This window comes from Astatotilapia calliptera, chromosome 3, assembly GCF_900246225.1.
Source record: "Astatotilapia calliptera chromosome 3, fAstCal1.2, whole genome shotgun sequence".
Taxonomy (NCBI): domain Eukaryota; kingdom Metazoa; phylum Chordata; class Actinopteri; order Cichliformes; family Cichlidae; genus Astatotilapia; species Astatotilapia calliptera.
This window is the reverse complement of record NC_039304.1, coordinates 32,700,415-32,719,645: the sequence shown is the minus strand read 5'-3', so window position 1 is coordinate 32,719,645 and position 19,231 is coordinate 32,700,415. Positions and strand designations below refer to the sequence as shown.

At 37.6% G+C, this 19,231-nt stretch overlaps 1 protein-coding gene across 1 annotated transcript; it reads right to left on the bottom strand.

Annotated features, from left to right (window-relative positions):
• Window positions 1–1,123: 1,123 nt before the first annotated feature.
• On the bottom strand, window positions 1,124–18,459 carry LOC113019269 (integrin alpha-M-like). Its single transcript, XM_026162850.1, has 30 exons — window positions 18,420–18,459; window positions 16,376–16,478; window positions 16,148–16,251; window positions 15,926–15,996; window positions 15,727–15,841; window positions 14,317–14,444; window positions 14,021–14,166; window positions 13,567–13,717; window positions 12,821–12,968; window positions 12,075–12,148; window positions 11,836–11,953; window positions 10,939–11,105; window positions 10,683–10,829; window positions 10,365–10,574; window positions 10,123–10,256; window positions 9,746–9,888; window positions 9,480–9,634; window positions 9,231–9,356; window positions 8,788–8,861; window positions 8,571–8,712; window positions 8,383–8,481; window positions 8,209–8,288; window positions 8,043–8,129; window positions 7,893–7,962; window positions 7,694–7,792; window positions 7,504–7,584; window positions 7,277–7,387; window positions 1,812–1,922; window positions 1,628–1,738; window positions 1,124–1,446 (listed from the first exon to the last, which is right to left on the bottom strand). The coding sequence occupies exons 1-30, from the start codon at window positions 18,454–18,456 to the stop codon at window positions 1,357–1,359; spliced, it is 3,432 nt and encodes a 1,143-aa protein (XP_026018635.1). The 5' UTR covers window positions 18,457–18,459; the 3' UTR covers window positions 1,124–1,356.
• Window positions 18,460–19,231: the final 772 nt, after the last annotated feature.

The following is a 19,231-nucleotide window of genomic DNA, read 5'->3' as shown; positions in this document are numbered from 1 at the left end:
ACCATCCATTGGATCTTCTCTGGCTCAGAAGCTGAGGATGCTATTGAGAGAGAAGCTAGATAAAATACAGACCATGAGCATTATGTTTCTTGCGACACTGCTGGACCCAAGGTTCAGAAAACTCGGGTTTCTCAGCCCTGCAAGAGCTAGCGAAGCAGAAAAAAGACTGAAAGCAGAATGTGCTTCCGTAATGAGGGCCTCCACCACCTCTTCCTCCGCACCACCACCACAGCCATCAACGTCACAATCTGTTAAGGCTGTTTCCCACGGTACCATTGTTATTGCATTTTAGTTGCATTTATATAAACTGAATGTTGGGTTTTCCACTGTATCTATTATTGTATGATCTACTGTACAATATAAAGCGCCTTGAGGCAACTGTTGTTGTTATTTGGCACTATAGAAATAACATTGAATTGAAAATTGAATTGGTAGTATCTCATAAGACTCTCCTTTTTGTTTAGGTAACAAACTGTGGCGTCGCCTGGATGAGAGTGTCAGGCAGACACAGACACAAAATGTGACAGCAGACGCAAATATTGAGGTCCAACGGTACACGATGGAGCCAAATATTGGAAGGCTGGAGGACCCCCTTAAATACTGGGAGAGACAGCAATATGTCTACCCTCACTTATATAAGTTAGCATTGACATACCTGTGTACCCCTGCCTCATCTGTGCCCTGTGAGCGAGTGTTTTCAAAGGCAATTTCAATTGTTTTCAATTGGACTGGATTATGTTGTATAATGATAATTTGATTTATAAATAAACAAGTTAAACAAGTATATGCTTATTCTATAAACTACACTGCTGTTATATTCTGGCTACATACTGCAAATAGTAAACACTGACATATGAAATAAATGTCTTTTTTCATATAAATTAAAAACACAAAGTTGAAAAGTTGTATATGCTGTCATTTATTCCTGAATCAAGTAAGTCAAATGTCACATGGTTAGTTTTTTTTTGAAGAAACCAAAGGGTTTTTAGCTACAGTATATACCGGATTTCATGCATTTTACAGTACACATGGCATGAAATTTCTTTTTACATGCAATGAATTTTAAACAATCACTGTACAATGTTTGCAAAATGTTTATCTCAAAAAGATTCATTGTAGAGCAAAAAAGTAAAGTCACTTTGAAAACACAAAACTTCCATAATACTTCAGAGTACTTCAGAGTAAGTGAGGGATGGAGTGATTTCAGACATAGCTGTTTGTGTTTAGCGAATCAAACGTGGTAGCACTGACATTTATATGCACAATATTCATTCCTAAAAATATCAGGAGGGTATATTCACAGATATTCATCCTATTAATTTAGTTCACACCTACAACTAAAAAATGTGATCTTTGTTATTCTGCTGTTGCATCAGTCCCTGGACCTGGAACGTCTGCTGGATTTTCATTTATCATCTGTTTGTATTTGCTCTTGAAAAATCCAGCCTAGGAATGCAAGGGAAAAAAATCAAGCAATCATTAATTTCAGTGGCAGTAAAAATTTAAATAAATAACCAAGCTACATAAATGAATATTGTAACCTCTAAATTATTTTTTAACTGGAAATCTTCACTAAAATGTTTTAAACCTTTGTAATTATTGAAAAAGTGTAAGAAGTGTCTTTCACCTTGTACAGGCCAGCAGTGAGTAAAGCCAGAAAAGCCAACCCTCCCAGACATCCTCCAATAATTTCTTTGGTGAAATTTGGCTCAGGATACACTTCTACCACAACTTCAATCTGAGAGAAAACAGGATGTCGATGCCAAAGAAGCTCTTAATAACTCAAACAATAGACAAGAATGTGTACTCACCTTACGAACAGGAGGGTTGTCAGAACCTGTTGAAAAGTAGATGTACTGGTTTTTGTCGTACTCGAGACTGACTGTGCTGGTTAAGAGGAATTTGGCAGATTGAAGTCCAATCTAAGAAAAAAAAAATAGAATGAGCTGGCCATAAATTAGATTATTTCACTTACCAAGTTACTCATACATATACAGGAACAATGTGTGTTCACCTCTCGCCTCTGTGGACAGTCTTTATCCTTCAAGCTCGGGTCTGCTACCAGAGACATGGGAGCTTGAGGGTCCTGCTGGTCCCTTTGCTGTTCCGAGAACTGCATTCTTCTGCACAGATATTTCCTGGGATCGGCTGGAGCCATTCACCTAGCTTGGGGGTCACTGTAACGAGTGCTCCAATTACCACTGGGACCACTGTTACCTTCACCCTCCACATCTTCTCAAGCTCTTCTCTGAGTCCTTGGTACTTCTCCAGGTTCTCAAGTTCCTTCTTCCTAATGTTGCTGTCATTTGGTATCACTACGTCTATCACTACAGCCGTCTTCCTCTGCTTGTCCAGAGGAAGACGGCTGTCTTGTTGGTTAGCCATCACCATTTTGTCTGTCTGTATGTGGAAGTCCCACAGGATCTTCGCTCGGTCATTCTTGACCACCCTAGGGGGTGTCTCCTATTTTGACCTCATGATATCCAGCCCATACTTGACACAGATGTTTCTGTATACCAGTTTTTCCCAAACTTCTTTTGCTAGGCACGCCAAGTCCAGCCTCAGGATGCTGGACTTGGGCTGAAAACCCTTCATGCATGGTCAGGCGCTTTCTCGTCTTGATATCAGTGGCTTCTCCTCCTTTGGCAAGATTATTACCCCAGTAGGGTAGCCAGTGTTGGGGAGTAACAGAATAGATGTACCGGCGTTAAGAATTTAAAATACAAAATATGAGTAACTGTATTCTGTTACAGTTACCGTTTAGATGGGTGAAAATTAGAATGCCATTTTTACCATCGGACTACATCACTCAAATCTGAATGAGCTTCGAATTAGGGAATGAGTTTAAAAAATAGATTTCCAGATTCAAATCAGTCTTGGTTTTAATAAGCCAATATCGATTCATTAAATCCTAAATTGATATTTTAATATAAATGTATTTTGCCAGAAACATCAGAATCTCAGGTTAAAGCTCACGAAACTATTTCAACAATAGCCAAACAGCGAAAAAAGCAAATGAGAGAAATAAATGGTAAAATGGTAAATGGCCTGTATTTGTATAGCACTTTTACTAGTCCCTAAGGACCCGAAAGCACTTTACATATCCAGTCATCCACCCATTCACACACACATTCACACACTGGTGATGGCAAGCTACATTGTAGCCACAGCCACCCTGGGGCGCACTGACAGAGGCGAGGCTGCCGGACACTGGCGCCACCGGGCCCTCTGACCACCACCAGTAGGCAATGGGTGAAGTGTCTTGCCCAAGGACACAACGACCGAGACTGTCCAAGTCGGGGCTCGAACCGGCAACCTTCCGATTACAAGGCGAACTCTCAACTCTTGAGCCACGATCGCCCAGAAGGTAAACAGATTCCGCAAAAAGATATAAACACAAAGAGCGGATCGTTAACCCGACAGCACATACATGTACATGCTGCGGGAGCTGAAAGCCGACACCTCACAAATTCTGAAGCTGCAGGTTTCGTCACTCTGTGCCCAACAGTGCATATCCTTGGTAGATCTCCCACTTGATGGTGACTTGTGCGATGGGGTTGAAGTTAGCTTCTAGTGTTGTACGCCACTTTCCCATTCAGTTCATGATGAAGGCTCCTAGAGTCCTGTTGATCTTTCAGGGCTCTAGAGTGCGACCAATTTGGTTGCAAATGCGACCAAATTTTTCAGTGGTGCGACTAAAAAAATATATTTGGTTGCACCTGTACGACCAACTGTTCCGGTAGCAAAAAAAAATAAAAAATCTGCAACCTTCGCTGTGGTCAACAACAGACACACATTATACCCCTATCGTGGACTAAACCAATCAGAGATAGTCAGGGGCGGGACCTCTCTGATTGGCCGTGGTCCAGTAGAAAGTGCAGGTGGAAGAGGGAGGTGAGTAGCTTGAATAAAGCGATATCAATTCATTAAATTCTGAATCAACTTTTAAATATAACTGTTTTGCCAGAAACGCCAGATTCTCAGATTAAAGCTCACAAAACCATTTCAACAACAACCAAACAGCAAATGAGAGCAGGTACACGGATTCCACACAAAGACGTAAACACTGAACGGACCCGACGCATCAGAATCAACTTTGTCTTTCTCGGCTTTCTCACCCGACGGCCCGTAGACGGACACGCTGTCGGAGCTTAGCGGTTCTGATGTGTCCGGTCCGCGCTGTGATTACGTCTTTTTGCGCTGATTCTGAGCTGCAGGTTTTGTCTCTCTCCATCCAAAAAGCCAGCAGCAAAAGAAGCAGCAAACTGCGCTTCACATTTGATCAATGTCGTCATGAATTTTGCTGTTTTGCTTCCACGACTATTAAAATCACACTTCATGCACAGCTAGCTCTCTCTCTATCTCTCTCTGTACTTCAAGAATAGTTTCCCGTCTCCAATCTCTGTTTTCTGTATTATTCGTTCGCTTATTACCCACCAGTCTACCGCTGTTTACAACGCTGTGGCTGCTGTCTTTTTCTTTTTTCACTTAAATGACCTTGGACAAGAAAGCCTATTTTTTCTGTTGTTCAATACTGAAGAAATTTAAACTTTATATGCAGAACATTGTAGAATATTTTTAAGGTTATCTGCTATAAAAAGCCAGACCAGGAAAATCTCCTTCATGTTTTTCTGTGTTTTATTCTCAGTTACTTTCACACAAAGGCATCTGCTGTGATGTTCACAATTCTGATGAAGTCAGTACTGATAAATGATCAGAATTATAATATTTCTGACTGTCTGAGGCTAAGTTGAATCGAATCAGGACTTTGAAAACCGGAATCGAATGGATTATAGAAATCAGTGATGATACCCAGCCCTAGTGAGCAGCCTAGGCACGACAGAAGTGTATGTAGCTGTAATAGGAAAAGAACTATTGCTAACTTTTCTGTTAACCTTCCTGCCTTCTTGGGACCTTTTTGTGCCACTGCTATGTGTTAAATGGCTGCCATTTCCACTGTGTTCAGTGGAATATAACCAAACTTGCCACAGGATAGTTTTTACCTGTCAATGTTAATATTCCAGTGTGAATTCCTTAAATCAGCCTAAAATGGCTGAGCAGCAGAAATCCCCACACCCATCACCCTGGGGACCATTTTCTGCCCATTGACTTCCATTATAAACGCTATTTTTCATCCCCAAATTATCATTATATGATTTTATTTTTTCTTCTTTTCTTGGATGTCAATGAAGACTCAGGGCCTTGAAGTTTTAATTTTTAAATTGCAAAAAAAATGCAAAAAAATAATGGCAGGTCAAAATGTATGTTGGTGCCAATCTTTGGTCCATCTAAAGGCCTACTTATAATGACAATTACATATTACTTCAACTGGTTTTTTGTGGAAATATTTAGTTTCGTTTTTTGGGGCTTATAACACAGGGCGCTCATGTAATAACACTGGGATTTGAAGGGTTAAAACAACGACAATATAATTAAAACTTTACATGAATATTTCAGGGAGAAGTAGTTTTACAAGGTTGGCTAATTTAAAGTGGAATAAAATATGGATATATGGTCTTTTTATGGCGTTTTTGGGCGTGGCTGAGAATGGTCCCTAGGGTAATGGGTGTGAGTTTTTTAAAGGATGGCAGGAGGGTTAAGTTAAGGCCTGATCCTTCTGAAATTCATAGCCAGTGCTCTGACACGGTGTCATCAATCTTTGAATGCTGAAAAAGCACAGTGTATCCAGAAAAACACATTATATTATATAAATTATTATAAAATTTGTGTGCGCCTAACTTTTGTGCCGGTACACCTAACTTTTTAAAGTTAGGCGTACTGGTACGCCCATGGCAAAAAGTTAGTCTAGAGCCCTGTCTTTTACAGTTCTAGACATTCCAGGATCCAGGTGTGGGGCATCGAGTCATAGGCCTTCTTGTAGTCAATCCAGGCAGCACACAGGTTGGTCACCCTAGTGTTGCAGTCTTGGCTGACTGCTCTGCCTACCAGTAGCTAGTGTTTTGCGCCTCTGGTATTCTTGCCAGAGGCGCCCTGCTGTGCCCTGCTCAATACATGAGCAGGGCACAGAAGGGAATTCTGTGCCCTGCTCATGTATTGAGCAATGTGCTTGTTCATTTTAGCCAGACAGTAGCTTCCATGTGGTACTGAGGGTGGTTATTGGCTGGTAGTTGGATGTGACTGGAATCTCTGGGAACTCTTTCAATACTGTTGGAAAACCATTTCAGGTGACTACATCACAAAGCTCATTGAGAGAATGTCAAGAGTATGCAAAGCAGTAATCAAAGCAAAGGGTGGCTGTTTTAAAGAATCTAAAATATATGTTTTGAGTTATTTCAAACATTTTTTTCTACATAATTCCATATGTGTTCATTCATAGTTTTGAAGTGTGTCCAAACATAATGCTAGGAAAGTACCTGCAGCGGGTCAGGGAAGTCCAGAGGGGTGAGCTGAACGGTAAGAACAACAGTAAGCTATCAACACCTACATCCTGCCCATGATCAGGTACCCTGCTGGAATAATAAGCTTGCCAAAGGAGGAGATAGAAGTCATTTAGATCAAGATGAGGAAGTTCCTGACCTTGCATGCATCCTGCGGCTGTATGTTAAGTGCAAGAAAGGAGGCCGGGGACTGGTGAGTGTCAGAACCACATTCCAGGATGAGACAAAGAACATCCATGAATGCATAATGAAAGTGGCCCCAACCAACCACTTGCTCAGTGAATACCCCAGGCAGCAGAAACCCAAGAATGAGGAGCAAGAGGAGGAACCATCATGGAAGGACAGGCCCCTGCACAGTATGTACCACCAGAGGAAGTGGCTGACATCCAGAAAGATCCTGTGGGACTTTCACATACAGATGGACAAAATGGTGATGCCTAACCAACCTGACACAGTAGTGGTAGAAAAGCAGAAGAAGATGGCTGTAGTGATAGATGTAGCAATCCTGAATGACAGCAACATCAGAAAGAAGGAACATGAGAAGCTGGAGAAGTACCAAGGGCTCAGAGAAGAGCTTGAGAAGATGCGGAGGGTGAAGGTAACAGTGGTAATCAGAGCACTAGATGCAGTGACTCCCAAGCTAGGCAAGAGGCTCCAGCAGATTCCAGGAACAACATCTGAGATCTCTGTCCAGAAGAGCGCAGTCCTATGAACAGCAAGGATACTGCACAGGACCCTCAAGCTCCCAGGCCTATGGTAGAGGACAGTCGCTTGAAGGATAGACCGCCCGCAGGGGCGAGAGGGGAATTTTTTTTATATACAGTATATATACATATATATATTAATGAAACATGTAACACAAATTTCGCTTCAACTACCTGCTCTATCCATCCTGAACTGAGGTTGGCAGATATTTCATATGTCCTCTTCATCCGTCTTTCCAGGAATGTGTTGCACTTGAACACTCTGCACCTGGCTACAGAGCAGTCCTGTTGGTGATTTAAAGAAGACTGAATGGAACACTTGTCTTGACCCAGTGCAATTTGAATTTTAAAATCTACTGTGAATTTACATTTCAGTAGCTAATGTGCAGAGGTGTACTTACAACTACTTTATTTGTCAGTATTTGAGGAACAAGATTTTTGAAAGGTGGTTCTTCATCATTTCCTCTCTGACAGTCTGTTATCTGGAATACATTTAAGTGCCAGTGTGATTGGTCCTCACATACATCTGTCCCACAGCTAAGCTTCAGCCATTTTGGGGTCAGCAGCTAAATCTTCTGGAATATAAATTACCTGTAGATTGTTCAAATCCACCCAAATGTCTTTTTCACCAAGCTTCACTGGAACCCTGATCACCACAGTGAAATTAAGCGCTCTGATATCATTTGTAATCTAAACAAGAAAAGAAAAGAATTACAAGCTTTATAGCTAGGTTTATATAACACAATACATTTAAAAAAAAATAAAAATCTATGGAGAAGGTATATTTCACCGTGACTGACTGTTGAACTGGTTTCTGCGAACTATTCATCCCAAATGTGAAATTGTTGTAACTGAGGGAGCTAAACAGATATATTTTTAAGGTTAAATACAAAGAAAAACAATTAGATAGATAGATTGATTTAAATAGAACAGCACATACTTTTCAAATGTCATGAAAATGCTGTATTTCACATCAATCCATTTCTTTTTGTAAAGTTCACTTGTAGTGGCATGCTCCTGATTTCCACTGAAAGAGAGAATTGAAAATATTTGTATTGTGTCTGGGATATTGCTTTAATGAGTACATGTACCAAAATGAACAGTACCTGCTGGCATTCACAGTGACAAAGATCTTCTTCTCAAGTAGACTGTTGTTGTCAATTCCATAGGAAACAATGAAGAAAACCTTAATTGAATGAGAGAGATAAGACTGAGTAATAATTTTTGCTAAATTATGCAGAAAGTAGAATATACTTTATGTATAAAGAAAACAAACAAACCTTAGTTTTGCTCTTGAAAATTGGCTTGTAAATAGTGCAGTCTGTCCTTCCCCGGGATAAACCATCTTCACTGTCCAAGGGGCTGCACTCAATTCTTCGCTTTATTATAAAATAAAATGACTGCTAGATGGATTGGAAGAGCAGCAGATCAGTGATGAATTGATACAGACTTGATCCTGATACCTTACCTGCTGACTCGTGAACTTCCTGTAGGAGAGTCCAGCTGGGTGCGTGAGAATAACACGACTGTTGTAGGAGTTTTCTCCTCTGTTCTCCACTGTGACTGTGACATTCAAAAGCTCATCAATCCCCACTTTAACCTCTGAGGATCTGGCAAAGTATAAAGGAGGATGAGAACAAAGGAAAAGGAAAGCAGCCAAGCAAAGTCTTGTAATTCTGCCACACCTGGTGAAGTTGAAATCCACTTTCAGGTTATCAACACACTTGTTGTCATTGCCACAGTTGATGTCAAACCCTAACTGTGGAAGAGAGCATGATGGAAAAAAGTATTTACATGACGTTTTATTTACGGATTGCAATTTGAACATTGTATAGCCAAATCCAATGACCAATTTTTGTGTGCTGCCATTTAGTGGAGGCTTTGTGTTGTTGTTAGAGGAAACAAAACAATTTCTGTTAATATTCTTGTTCCATTTATGGAAGACATCTTGGTCCTCTGGACGCTCAGGGAAACAATTTAAAGTGTATAATCTAAGACAAAAACTATAATTTTAAGGTAAAGAACTATGTAGAGTAGGACTCATTTTTCCAAAAACTGATGCCTATGCGTGTAGACAAAAGAATTAGAAATCAGGGTGTGGAGGAAGTTGTTTTGTTAATAGACTTACAGGATGAATGGTTGTTGTTTTAGTCTGTGGGGACAGACTTGGTTTGGGATCTGTGTTGGAAGATAAACCATCAAATGTGAATTTGAGCTCATTGGCGAGCACATTGAGAGAGTCTTCAGGACAGGCCTGCAAGAAGAGGGATGAATGGTTTAGATTCAGTGTTAAAGGACTCTTTGCATTGAAATCGATTGATTGTATTGTATTGTTTATATTTTGTTTTGTTTTTTTCCAGATATTGTTAGATTTTACCTCAATATAGAATTTTACAGTTGAACACTGTCTGTTTCTTAAGTCTATAGTAAATGATCCAGACTGCTCTTGTTGTTTCCCACTGATGTATGCTCGGTTGTTTGGAGGTTTCCGAGTGGCATCCACTGTTAAAGTATAATGAATCCTTGCTTGAGCTGGAATAAATCACAAATGGATTTCAATGCTATGAATTTATATAAATAAAAAACATTAAGCTGATGGGCAGTGACTTTGTAGTTTAGAAAAGGGAGAGGAGAATGATGAACCTGTGTTGACTGTAGACACTCTGCTCATGGTAAAGCAGAGTTCAGCTGTGTTCTCGAGTGGTTTTGAGCAGTCTACATTCGTAGTAAGGATTTGCTTTGGGCTGAATGAAACGTCAGTTTTCACGATTACTATGGGCCTTGATCTGGAAAGTAGTAATATACATGTGAACTACTTTTACCTTCATAATTAATAACATACTAACATATGGTATCATTAGTGGTGATCTCACCAGAATTAGTAACACGATTTCACAAAAGTAAGCACAACACATTTTATAAACCACTACTGCTTAAAGGTTTTTGGTCACTTAATAATATTTTTAAGATGGCAGAAACATTGCCAACAATAACACATGATTGGACTGTCTTGGACTTACCTCAATAAAACAACTTTGCCCTTTGAGCCCACCGCTAAGTCAGGCAGTCCATCACCACTCTGGTCAAAAGATGACTGACTGATTGACACGCCAAAGAACTTCAGTCCTGACTGGACCTCAGAGCCAGTAATTCTCTGTGTACATGGACATATTTTATCTAATCAAGTTGCAGATTTTGTCAATATTGAGATTACATGATAGATGAGTTTAGACATCATTGTGAGCTCTCTGATGCTGTGTACCTGTGAGTAAGTAGGACTGATTCGTCCTCCTTCACTGTGGAATATGTAGATGCTGCCTTCACCATCATTCTCCAAAGGTGCTCCAACTGCCAAATCCCTGAATCCATCTGAGTTTAGATCAGGCAGCACAGCAAGAGAAGAGCCGAACCTTCCTTTGACAGCTGCATGTCCTCTTAGTACTAATGGATCATCAAAATTACACTCCACAAACTAAAAGGAAGAGAGTTAATATTTTATGATCATTAAGAAAGTTGGCAAATAAACTGATTAATTTAACTGTAGTACATAAAATATTATAAATATTCTAAATATATTTACCGAACCAGTTAATCTGCAAACATAAACTCTTCCCTCTCTATCAGGCTCCGTGTACATTGGGGCTGATATAAAGATTAGATCAGTGATGTCATCATTATTTATGTCCATGGCACACACCTCTGCCCCGAAATATTCACCAGTCTGATACTGTGTAAGGAACAAATTATTAAAGAAAAAAAACATCAGATACATAAAAATAATACAGGTTTTGATTATAGTTTATTTTTCATGTCCGCCTTATACTGTAAAGCTGTACCTGCCACGGAAACGGCTCAATCGTTTGTTTCATAAAGCTTTGTCTGTTAGCTGTTGAGAACTGTAAACTCCATGTCACAGCAAGCACTGTTCCTCTGTGTTTGAACCTTGGAGCACCAATAACTGTCAGTGAGCCACGCTGGGTTTTAGCAATTGCCATGGAGTAACCTAGAATTTAACAGTCAAGCAGTCAAAGTCATTAGTTAAAAAAAATCAAATGTGGCTAACATAGACAAATTGTATAGATTTTTCTAAAGTACCTCTGCAGGGAGCAAAGTTTGAAATTACATATTTCAACAACTGTCTAACATACCAGATTAAAACAAACAAAAAAACTTACTTGTATCCTATAATTCAGCCATCATTTGCAGTAAGAAGCCTTCTATTTCAACATACCCTTTTCTTGCCTTAAGCCTACTGCATGTTACAGATGTCTGCAGACCAAAAGAAGTCTTCACCTAATTTTATTCTGAATCTATTTGTTAAAGTGATTACAGTTTCTATACTCTGAATCACAAAGGAACCCCCAACATACTTACTAGTGAGCATATCCATCCAACCATACATTCATCCATTTGTCTATCATCTTACTATTGAGGGCAGTTTTTGGTCATTTAAACCTAAATTTATTTGTTATTGTTGTCTTTTCTTATTCCAGTCTTCTGGGTTTTCCAGGTTTTTTTATTTATTGTTTTTATTATTTTAATTGTAGCCATTTGTTTCATATTTTATGTTAAGTAACAGACAATCAAAACAATGTGACTGATATTAAAATGCTTTTAGCATATACACCTTCAGCATTTTGAATATTTTTTTCAGTTTTTATATTTCGTCCAATAATAATAATTACAGCATAGCTATGTTTACAGTTAGTTTGTTGTCAGTGTAATATTCTCACCAAGATAACTGTCAGGCTCCAATGGCATCTCGTATGTTTTCACCCTGTCATACCCAGTTGTAAATTGAGTATAGCCTCCCGTCCACTGGTTGGCACCAACAATAGACATTTGAATTCCCTGCAGTGTAGATAGATATATATTGAATTCATAGAAATTAATTTAAAATCTGAAGTTTGTTTGGCTGCCCTTTTTTGTATATCACTTGACTGTCTGGTTAGTTTAAAGTGGTTTTAATTACCTCAGGCACATAAGCTACATTGAATCCCTCTTGAGCCATTTCCATTCTCAGTGACTCCCCACTGGTCTGAGATCCTGAAACACAAAAATAAACACAAATTTAAAAGACTGTAATAAATTCCGATTTGCTCATTCATGCTATTATTATGACTTAATGGTATAATTCTAAATAATGACTTGCTGTTTATTGAAAGCATGTCAGAGTGTATTTTGGTCATTTTACAAATGGACAAAGATAAAATTATCAACTTCAGATGGAAGAATTGCTATAAATTTTAAATACAGTTAGAACCACGAGTTTCTGGACAATGACTCAAGCTGTGCACATTTTCAGCTTTGATTCAAGTTGTTTGAAATAAAGACAATAACCATATTCATAAAAGTAAATAACAACTGAAACAGCAAAAAAAAGCACAGACATGCGTAACAGACATGTCTGTAGACATGTAATAGAGGGGGGAAGACACAGCACCGAAACACTGATGAGAATACTACAGAGAGTATTAAAATTTAATCAGAACTGGAGATCTCAAGTACTAGGGATATCTGAGAAGCCAAAAACAAACAATGGAATAATGAAAACACAGGATTCCTAATATTATAAATTAATTTATTAATCAGAAACTTCCAAAAATAAAGTAATTTAGAAACAAATCCCACCAGTCACCAAATTCCTTTTTCTCCATTGTAATGCTCTACCAGGCCTTTACTCCAGAAAATGTCAACAAAGCAAGTTTATGTTTGTACCTTCGATAGAGATTTTTTTCTCTAAGTTCTGTCTTATTATTTCAAGTGCGTTGAAGTCTCTAACTTGAAACACGTGTTTGTCTGAGGGAAAAGATGCAATGGTGTCCAGTTCTTGTTTTGCCTCAGGTTTATTAAACGCATCCCCCACCTAGAGGGGAAAACACACACACACACACACACATTGAAGTTATTATATTGTGTGGATTTGTTTCCCTATTAAACCAAAGGGATCCAAGTATATTTGCATTTGCAATGAGTACTGAGTTTGTATACTGTACTCTCATAATTTCCCCAAAATAACAAAATGCTCTTATAGATGCTAACATCTAAATACATTATAATAGCCGTTTTTACATATCTATCACCCATAGCAATCAGTTTCCTATCAATGTTTGTACTTTTTAAATTGCATAAGAAAATTAGTAAGTAAGTAAGTAAAATTTTATTTATATAGCACCTTTCAAGATAAAAGTGCTTCACAGAAGCTAAAACCTAAAAATAAAAGTCAACCAAAAGCAAGTTTTAAAAGATGAGTTTTTAGCTGTCTTTTAAAAGCGACCACGGAGTCCACAGATCTCAGGCTCAAAGGGAGTTCCACAATCTGGGGGCCACAGTTACAAAAGCTCTGTCGCCTTTTGTTTTCAGCCTCGCATGTTGGACGACCAGCCCTGGTCACGTGACCTCAGGGAACTGCTGGGAATGTATAAATTAGGTTAACTTTACAGGCTCAATGAACAGGTACTTACCCCAATAGCAAATCGAACTATTTTTTTACTCTCAGCTAGCTGTGCTACATATGGTAAGCGATTTGAGTCTTGAGATTCTCCATCAGTTATAACTATCAGCACCTTCTTTGCATTTGATCTGGATCCCCTTTGTGGTGTAAAAACATTTTGGCTGTTGAATGAAGAAAATAGAGTTTCAGTTCATCTTTCATCTTGTTGTCTTAGAGGTTAAGTAAAATAACCTCTTAAATAACAATCATACCCTGCTTTCTAACAGTATTTTCTTCTAACATAACAGGGAATTTAGATTTCAGTTAAATATAGCTCTACAAGTACAGTTTTTATATCTAATATCTGACTTGCTCCATTAACTGTATAGACATCCACAAACACTAGACTCTTTTGAAAAAGGTTACATCAGTGTTTTGGATAAAAAGATCACACAATAAACATGCAAAATCTTGGCAGCACTTACACAGCATGTTCGATGGCCTTAGCTGTGTAAGTTCCTCCACGTAGTTGTGTAATTCTATCAATGTTAGATTTCCATGATCCAGATGAGAAAAAATTATTAAAGTAGTAATGGACCTTTGGTGAATGAGAGAACTGGGAAACAGAAAACTGAAGAAAAAACATGCACAGAGAAATAAGTGGAAAGTGGAAATAAGTGGAAAACATAAGAAAAAAAAACATATTTTTATGGAAATTTAAAAAAGCTACATGTACTTGTAATGTCTATGTCTAACTGAGAATAGCAGTGCAGTTCCTCACCTTTGTATCACTTGAGAGAAATGACCCAACGAGGTTTTTCACAAAGGTCTTCATTTTTTGAAAATCTTGACTTTTTACACTCCCTGAACCATCCAACAGAAAGGCGATGTCTGTTCCAATCAGGCATTCTGTCAAACAGATGGGCAAGGAATGCTCTTTTAGTGTTTCTGAACTGCTCTCTGTGCCCTTTTTGTGGAAAAGACTGAATTTCTTGGTATTCTGGAAGAATAATATTAACATCATTGTTTTCCCTTTAAATCTCCTTTTCACTTCTTTTTTGGGCCCTATTTAACTTGAAATTGAGTCCTGTGTTTGAATGTTTAACACCACTTAAGACTTAGCACAACTCGCATAACAAAATAAAACAACTTTCTTTGTGGTCTGCAGTGAATTTAAGACAAAAATTTTCACTTCTTAATTTCAAATTTTATTTGTTAAAAAATTACTTTTTTATTAGTTACACTAGTTTTTGAAGTTATTTGTATTTCTTTCTAGAAGCTATAAGAAATCACAAACAAAGAAAAGGAAACATGTCACTCTTAGACTGTCACGGCTGAGCAGCCGGTGCGTTTCAGATGTGAACCCAAATGCAGACACAGGAGAACAGAACCTGAATTCAAACAGAAAGCGAGCCTTTATTTGGTTGATGGAAGGAGGAAACATGAAAACTAAGGAAACGATGAACAAACTGCAAAACTATGAGCAAACTATGACAGACTATGAGAAACGATGACTCAAAATAACAGACTATGATAAATTAGACAAGACACAAACGCAGAAACCAAGGAGACAATCATAAATAATGGCTGACTTTAACCTCAACTGAAAGCTAAATAGGAATAACACATGATCATGATATAATCACAAATCTAACATGAGATGAATAAAAAAATATACTCAGACCGCTGGTTCAGAGACCCAGCCTGTGACACCAGACCATGGTTGTTTAAGTTGACTAAAACTAAACAAAGAAAAATTAGAAAAAACAAAAAACTCTTTTTTTAATTAACCCAATCAAATTCAAACTAGTAACATGTAGTTACAATTAATAAAAAAAACTAAAATGTACAAATTTTGTCCTATTTGCCAACTCAATCAGTCTGCTGAATACAAGCACTGTTTCTCTTCTTAAGGGGCGTGGGGGTTCAAATGTACATGTATGGTTTGCAGTTCTTGATGAAGAGACACTGTAATTCTATTATATGTGGCACATGCAATGACAATAAGTATTATACTCTGTTTTATGTTGTCTCAACTAAACTCCTCTTTGTATCAATCAAAGCTTACATTGCAAAAAAAAAAGAAAGTGATTAGATTTTGTTCATTCTGTGACCCCCACTGCCCATGTTGTATGTGTGGGCATGCATGAAACATAAGTATATTTTCAAATAATATAAGTATGCTAATTACCGTCAATGGAAGAAGGGATTGGAGGTCCAAATATATTGTACTGGTCTATCTGAAAACACACACCATTGTACATAGTGTAGCTTTTGCAGTCCTTTGGAATAGTTGGACCACATGCCTGAAAAGAAAGAAAAGGTCAAATTCTGATTAGAGTTAACTGATTATTTTCCTGTGCCAGTGTATTTGCAGTTCACCAACTCACCACAGTGTTTTGGGTTCCAGGATCACTTTTCATTGTCAAACCAAGAGACATGTTGATTGCAAAATCTGGCTCTGGATTGGAAGCATTCATTAGATGTTAAAACACTCATAAAATACATTTTGTGATCACTATAAAAAAAAAGTTGAATATGATTTAATGAATACTTGAAAAATGCTGTCAGAGTTTCAGGACATTCTGTTGAGACATTAAGAAACTACCTACCTTGAAATTGTATATTTTGGCAGTTTTCTCCAGAGGTGGTACACCTATATATTTTCCCTTTTCTGTTTTGTGAATACTGTTCTAGTGGGGCACTGATGAGCAAGCTAACGAGAGAAAACCAAACATAAGATACAAGTTTGGTGGATGAGGTGAAGTGAAAAAGCTCCCATTGTTTTAATAAGGATTACATGATTCAATATTTCTTTGACAAAAAAGCAAAAGTATTACTCTGATTGTCTTTGAACCACCTGGTAGCCAAAACCAGCAGCAGAGCTCCTCAGGGTCTTCCAAGCCGCAGGATCGATATTGAAACAAAGCGCTGCATTTAAGACTGAGAATTAAAGAAGAAAGAAAAACATTATTGAAGCTGATTATGGAATAATAATGTGATTTTATCAGCACTATCTATAATCACTTATAGAAACAGTATACAGTCTGTGTTAGTTTCATTGTATTTCTTGAATGCAGCCACAATGTTTCTTTTATGACCACTAGAGAGCACCAAAGTCCAACATTTTAAAGCTCTGAATTTTGTTACTCAGAACAGTTATTCAGTTAAAAAACATTTTTAATATTTTAATTTGGAATCAGTTTTGTGTCTTTGATTGTTGTATTTTAATCCATCAGTCCAAGAGTAAGTGCTGAAACATAAACTTTAAAGAAAAGATATTGTAGTACTTTTTAAAGCTCCAGATATTTATCAGGTATACCACAGTATCAAAACATATCATTACTATACTGTATAATTTGCTTATTTATAGTATTGAAAAAAATGCAGCTAAATAGACAATCACACCTGTGTGCACATACATCCTGCTCTCCTGAACTATGTCAGATTCATCAAGTTATGACAAAAACACACACACACACACTTACAAACAAAAACGCACACAACATAAGGCCTTGGGATTAGTGTTGGCCTGACAAAGACTTTAATCCTGCCCACTGGACACCTTGAAAAAGAGGGCATACATTTTAGACTTTTAACTGTATATATCTATTTTATAAGAGTTAAAGATTTTCCTACAGATAAACACACACACACACACAACCTGCAAATCAGCAAGACCTATTTAGAGACAGGAGTCAAAAAGTTCAAAGCAGTTGGAAGGACCAGTCTCCACAGGGCTTTTGCTTAGACCCAGACTCATGTCAATATTATCCCAGAGTCCACACCAGAGTCACACACCACTCAACAGCTCGCAATTTCCAAATCCTGTGCACATGGACAGACTGGTGAACATAACTTAACATAACTAACATAACATAACTTTACAACAAATCCAAACAATAACCAAAGTAGGAGTAGCACTTCACTAGCTGCTTTCAAGGCACCAAGCCATCAAAAGCTGATGCACTGCTGCATCCTTTCAAAGCTGCCCAAACAAACTCATCAGAGCGAGTGTGTGATTGCCACCAGGTATGTGACCCTGAAGGAACATAGGCCAACACACACACACACACACTTACAAACAAAAACACACACACATAAGTCAGAAAATGTCTGAGATAAGTAAGGTTTGTATAGCATTTCTATAAATCCCAAAAATAAATTGAAATCAGAAAACTGTGATTACTAACTTTGATATTCAAAAAATACAGAGAGGCAAATTTTTTCTCAGATGAAAACCATAAAATTACAATCTAATTTTACATTGCAAATTGAATGTCCTGTAGAGGGCTTCCCCCTGAAATGACCGGCCTTATTTTTGCCTTCATTTTTTGGGCATTAGCTTTACACAGCTGTCTGAAATAACCAGTATATCATATAGTGCTTGTTCTCCATAATGTACATGTATTTGAAAAATATACCTCATCATTATTACATGCACTCATTTTTTTTCTTGTCACCATGACTCAGCCATATTAATATGATCATTATTGTTTCAACAATAGTTAAAAACTATCAATCCGCTTAGAATTTGTTTGATTTTTCATGTTATTTACATTTCTGCTCAATTGTTATACAGACATGAATAAACATGATATTAAACATGTCAGAATAAACTGGACAGATACATATGATGTGACATTAATGTAAAAAGCCTCAGGTTTGGTTTAGCCCCATACAGGGCTAAACCAAACCTAACAGTACATAACAGTCAGATATGTATGTATAACGATTGCATGGACTTATTACACTTTTTGAACCTGTTTTAGTTTTATGATTGAAAAACACAGTTTTCATCAAAATGCCAGTCATAATTACTGTTTGCTGACCTTCATAATTAGAAAATAATAGATAAAATCACAACACACAAACTTGTTTTACCTGACAGGAATAGTGTAGCACTAGATATCCAGTCCATTGTGTGAGATGTTACATCTGCTGATAGTGTCAGAGAAGAGTTGAAACCAGAAATACAAAAATGATACAGTGCTTCCTCAAAGATAAGACAGTTATTTAAAGGAATTATTATGTAGGAGGAGTTACATCATTATTTTATGACACTTTAGACTGTGGTGGTATTGCTTAAGTCTTATCCAGTGATTCAAGCACTTGATTTTTATAACAACTGAAACGTTTATTAGTTTCTAGGCAACAAAATCAACTCATGTAAATAATAATTAAAGGTTTTATTTGGCTATTTATTATTCTAACTTCAGTTTTTGTTGCCAATAGATTGGTACAGCATCTGGAGTGGTGTGGAGACTGTACTAGTCTGTCATGGTAAACAGAGAGCATGAAAGGAAAGCTCTCGATTTATTGATCTGTGTTTCTAAGATCATCTATGAGCAAATCAATTATTAGTGACTGAAAGATTGTGTTTATGGATGTATACAATGGAAATTCACTTCCTCTGAGATATGGTTGAGGAGATCAGTCATTTGGGAAAGCTGTTGCATCTTCACATCAAAATGGGTGTGAGCAGTGATGAGGGGTCATGGGTGCAAATATACCTCTACTTTAGACAACGCCCTTTCAGTTCCAGTGTGTTGACTAAACATTCATGGATTACCACTAATGCTTCACAGCACGTCACTGTGACTCAATACGGACTCAAGTCATGCAGTGTAAAAACAACAAAATTATTCAAGGTGAAGAAATGTAATATTCTTCAATGGCCAAAAATATGTTAATGT